This window comes from Myotis brandtii, unplaced genomic scaffold, assembly GCF_000412655.1.
Source record: "Myotis brandtii unplaced genomic scaffold, ASM41265v1 scaffold687, whole genome shotgun sequence".
NCBI lineage: Eukaryota > Metazoa > Chordata > Mammalia > Chiroptera > Vespertilionidae > Myotis > Myotis brandtii.
In genome coordinates this window covers 1107680-1112360 of record NW_005370687.1, presented here as the reverse complement: position 1 = coordinate 1112360, position 4681 = coordinate 1107680, and the positions used below count along the sequence as shown (strand labels likewise).

Here is a 4681-nt window from a genome sequence, read left to right as displayed (position 1 = left end):
GCTCCAGATGAGACGTGGACAGGCCCCTACAGAGGAGGAGCCCAGAGCACGAAGTTGGTGTCCAAAGAGGGGGTCGGGGTGGGGAGGAGGCAGCGTGAGGGCAGCACAGAGAACCCACAGTCCTGGGTTCCAGTCTCAGCCCTGCCCCATCCAGGCTGGGTGACCTGGGGCACATGATTAACCTCTCTGAGCCTCAGTGAAGTGGGTGGTGGGGTCAGCAATCCCTGGTGCATGACTGTTGTCAGGGTTAGAGGAGATGAGTGACAGACCCCAGCATGTGCCTCGCATACAGTAGGTGCTCATTACATGGCATCTTTGGCTCATTCATGACGTCACAAGGGGAGAAGGATGCCCCTGACATTTCAGGTCTGATTTCTTTCCAGGAGTCGTCCCCAAACCCTCCATCTGGGCTGACCCAGGCCCCATCGTCACCCGGGGGAGCCCTGTGACCATCTGGTGTCAGGGGTCTCTGCAGGCTGAAGCCTACGTTCTGCATAAAGAGAGGGGCTCTAGCCCCTTGGAAAGGAGGGTCCCACAGGACTCCAGCAATAGGGCCGGTTTCCTCACTGAAGCCACGACCCCATCCCACGCAGGGCTGTACCTGTGTGCGTATTACACCCCTGGGAACATACTCTCGGAGCGGAGTGACCCCCTGCTCCTGGTGGTGACAGGTAAGGGAGACACCGGGCCCCTCCCCACTGTGGGCTCCGGGTCCCAGGCAGAGGGAATACAGTGTGGCCTCAGGGGGACCCACCCCTCACAACACACCTGGGGCATGAGGGTGACGGTCCCGTTAACACAGATCTTCTCCTCCCTCAGGAGTGTACCCTGCACCCTCCCTCTCAGCCCAGCCAAGCCCTGTGGTGGCCTCAGGAGGGAACGTGTCCCTCTCCTGCAGCTCACAGACATCTGGCACTTTCCATCTGCTGACGGAGGGAGGGGCTGACCCGCCCCGACACATGGAAGCAGAACCCAGGACCTATGCTGGCTGGTCGCAGGCCATCTTCCCTCTGGGCCCCGTGAGCCCCTCCCATGGGGGGACCTACAGATGCTATGGTTCTCCCAGCTCCAACCCCAACGTGTGGTCACAGCCCAGTGACCCTCTGCACATCGAGGTCACAGGTGAGGGACAGACCCCTGTGCAACCCCATCTGTTTCCTGGGCCCCAAATGACTGTGCTGTGTGTTCATTGGGGCCCTGGGCTCATGGGGGTCCGTGACACTGGCCTCTTGGGGACAGACCCACAGGCGGGAGGCTCAGGGAGGGACATGTGAGACCTCTCACTGCAGCCCAGTGGGCGATGTGGGGTGTCCCCTGGGTGCCACTGTCCCCTCCTCCCAGGTGTGCACAGGGAGCCCGCCCTCTCGGCCCAGCCAGGCTCGCTGGTGCTGCCTGGACACAGCCTGACCCTCCAGTGCCACGCGGAGGCCGGCTTTGACAGATTCGCTCTGACCAAGGACGAGGGGCTCACACCCCCTCAGCGCCTTGAGGGGCAGCACAGCCCCGACTTCCCCCTGGGCCATGTGAACCGCACCCACGGGGGCCGGTACAGATGCTACAGTGGACACAACCTCTCCTCTGCATGGTCGGCCCCCAGCGCCCCCCTGGACATCCTGGTGGCAGGTGAGAAGCCAGCCCTGCCCCTGTCCTGAGGGTCCGCTCAGGGCTCTGGCCCAGGGTCACCTGGGGGTGATGGGGTCCAGGAGAGGGGCCTGGAGCAGAGGCTGAGCTGGGCAGAGGCCTAGGGGAGGGAGTGAGAAAGGGGGTGAGGGCCATGGAGATAAAAGACACCCCCAGGGGGACTGAGAGGAGCTGGGAGGGGGTCACAGACAGGGTCTCTGGAGAAGGACAAGGTCCCTCAGCTCAGGGTCAAGGGCATGAGGGGAGGGGTGACTCTCTACACATCACAACCTTCCTCTCCCCAGGAATGTACAGGAAACCCTCCCTCTCAGCCCAGCCGGGACCCTCAGTGGCCAGGGGAGCGACCGTGACCCTGCAGTGTGGGTCTGAGATCTGGTTTGACACCTTCCACCTGCACAGGGCGGGGTCTCTGGACCCTCCCCAGCACCTTCGTCTGCAGAACACGTCTGCACCCTCTCAGGCCACCTTCACCCTCAGTCCTGTGACCTCAGGCCGCCAGGGGACCTACAGGTGCTATGGCTCACGCAGCACCTCCCGCTACCTGCTGTCACCCCAGTGACACCCTGGAGCTGATGGTCTCAGGTGAGGAGCTCAAGCCCCAGGCCTTTGTCCCCAGGTCAGTTCAGGGCCCTGCCCCAGGGGACCTTGGGCTGCAATGGGCATGAGTTGGACCAGGAAGAGGGTCACCCAGAGGGAACTCTCACCTCCTGGAGGGATGGAAAAAGCCAGAGCCGCTCTCATCCCTTCCTCATCCCCGTCCTCATCCCTGAGGCCCTGCCGTGCTCCCGTGAGCAGAGGGAGGCTGGAGAAGGTGGGGCTGACCATAAGGAGACAAGGCCAGGAGCACCCATCTAGACCCTCCAGGCCCTAGTCCTGTGGCCTCAGCCAGAGAGACCAAGACAGGAGTGTGACCAGCAGAGGCCGGATCCCCAGAGAGAGCAGGAATCCTTGCTGGGGCTTGGCCTGTCTCCCAGGGTGACTGGGGGGTGGAGACGCTGGAGGGATCATGGTGCCTCAGGGCTCTGAGGCCAACAGGTGGGGTGGTCATGGAAGAGGGAGATGTTGGGGTCCAGCCTATGGGAGGAACAGCCCCCACCCCTCACCTTCCATCCTGATCTCCAGGAGCCTCTGAGGATTGGTCCCCCAATAGGAAGTCAGGCCTGCAGAGGACTAAGTGAGGGTCTCGGGGGAGGTGGTGTGTGGGAGCTCAGTGTTGGTCTTGGCTCAGCCAATTCCTAGGTAATGGCCTGAGGAAAGTTCCTCCTTCTCACTGGGACCAAGGTCTCCAATTGCAAAGGGTGAGGGGTGTGTGTGTGTGTGTCTGTGTGTGCGTACATGTGTGTGCACGCATTGTGTGCGCATGCACGTTTGTGCATGTGTGTTTACATGTGCGCCTCCATGCATGTGTGCGCATGTGCGTGCACAAGCACTTTTGTGGATGTGCCTCTGTGTGTGTGTGTGTGTGTGTGTGTGTGCATGTGTGTTGGGGACACAGGCAGTGTCTGAGTCTCCTCCACTCAGCCTTCCCAGGAGCAGCCGTGGAGTCAGAAGAAGCCTGAGCCCTGGTTCAAATCCCAGCTCTGCTCCTTCCCGCCTGTGGGACCTTAGACAAGTCTGTTCCTCCGAGTCCTGGTCCATGGGCTTTGGGTCAGGCCACCCGCGCCCCCTCCCTCAAAGGGAAGGCCCTCAGCATGCAGCCTGGCCCCGGTTAGCGCTCAGGAAGGACACAGGCCTCCCTTCTGCCCTTCCCAAAGGCACCCCACGTGCACAGGCCCCACTGTGTGGGGGGTCAGGCTGCAGGGTGGGACAGGGATCTGGGCTGAGATAGAGAGGTGTGGCTCTACCTGCAGGTACAGGGACAGCATTAATAATGATAATAATAATAATAACAACAACAATAATAGTAATAATGCCCTGACCAGTTTTGCTCCATCTGTTAGACCAGTGGTTCTCAACCTTCCTAATGCTGCGACCCTTTAATACAGTTCCTCATGTTGTGGTGACCCCCGACCATCAAATTATTTTTGTTGCTACTTCATAACTGTAATTTTGCTACTGTTATGAATCGTCATGTAAATATCTGATATGCAGGATGTATTTTCATTGTTACAAATTGAACATAATTAAAGCATAGTGATCAATCACAAAAACAATATGTAATTATATATGTGTTTTCCGATGGTCTTAGGCGACCCCTGTGAAAGGGTCGTTCGACCCCCAAGGGGTCGCGACCCACAGGTTGAGAACCGCTGTGTTAGAGCATCAGCCCTTGGATTAAAGGGTCGCAGGTTCAGTTCCCGGTCAAGGGCACTTACCTTGCAGATTCGATCTCCCACCTTAGTTGGGGCACATGTGGGAGGCAACTAGTCAATTTGTCTCTCTCACATCAATATTTCTCTCTCTCTCTCTCTTTCTCTGTCTCTCTCTCTCTCCCCCCTCCTCCCTCACTTCCACTCTCTCTCTAAAGATCAATGGAAAAATATCTTTGGGTGAGGATTAAAATAATAATAACACACAGGGACCCTGTCCCAGGTTCCGGTCCCAGCCCTGCCCCCCAGGCTGGGTGACCTGGGGCTTCTGATTAACCTCTCTGAGCCTCAGTGAAATGGGTAGTGGGGTCAGCAATCCCTGTTGCATGTGAAGTTAGAAGAGATGAATGACAGACCCCAGCATGTGCCTCACACACAGTAGGTGCTCATTTATTACACCATTGGCTCATTCATGACATCACTTGTGTTCAAGGTCTCAAATGGAACCTGATCGTCCTGATTGGGGTCTCGGTGGCCCTTGTCCTGCTGCTCTCCCTCCTTCTCTTCCTCTTCCTCCGATTCCGGCGTCGGAGCAAAGGCAGTACATCGGGTGAGTAGGGGTGACCTGGGTCACAGGAGGGGGAACTCAGAGCACCTGCCACAGGAAAACGAAATAGCTGGAGGTTAGCTGAGAAAAAGATTTCTCCGGAACCTCAAATCAGAAAATGTGGAGGGCCCTAGCTGGTTTGGCTCAGTGGATAGAGCTTCGGCCTGCCCCAAAGGCCCCAGGC

The 4681-nt window shown here is 58.3% G+C and overlaps 1 protein-coding gene across 1 annotated transcript in view; it reads left to right on the top strand.

Moving 5' to 3' along the window:
• Positions 1-358: 358 nt before the first annotated feature.
• LOC102261646 (leukocyte immunoglobulin-like receptor subfamily B member 3) overlaps positions 359-4681 on the top strand; it is a gene marked incomplete at its 5' end in the record, with an annotated part of 6107 nt that continues 1784 nt past the window's right edge. Inside the window, 6 exon segments of the mRNA XM_014529582.1 lie at positions 359-671; positions 820-1122; positions 1342-1623; positions 1926-2187; positions 2189-2223; positions 4384-4500. Coding sequence (XP_014385068.1) covers positions 359-671; positions 820-1122; positions 1342-1623; positions 1926-2187; positions 2189-2223; positions 4384-4500 — 1312 coding nt within the window.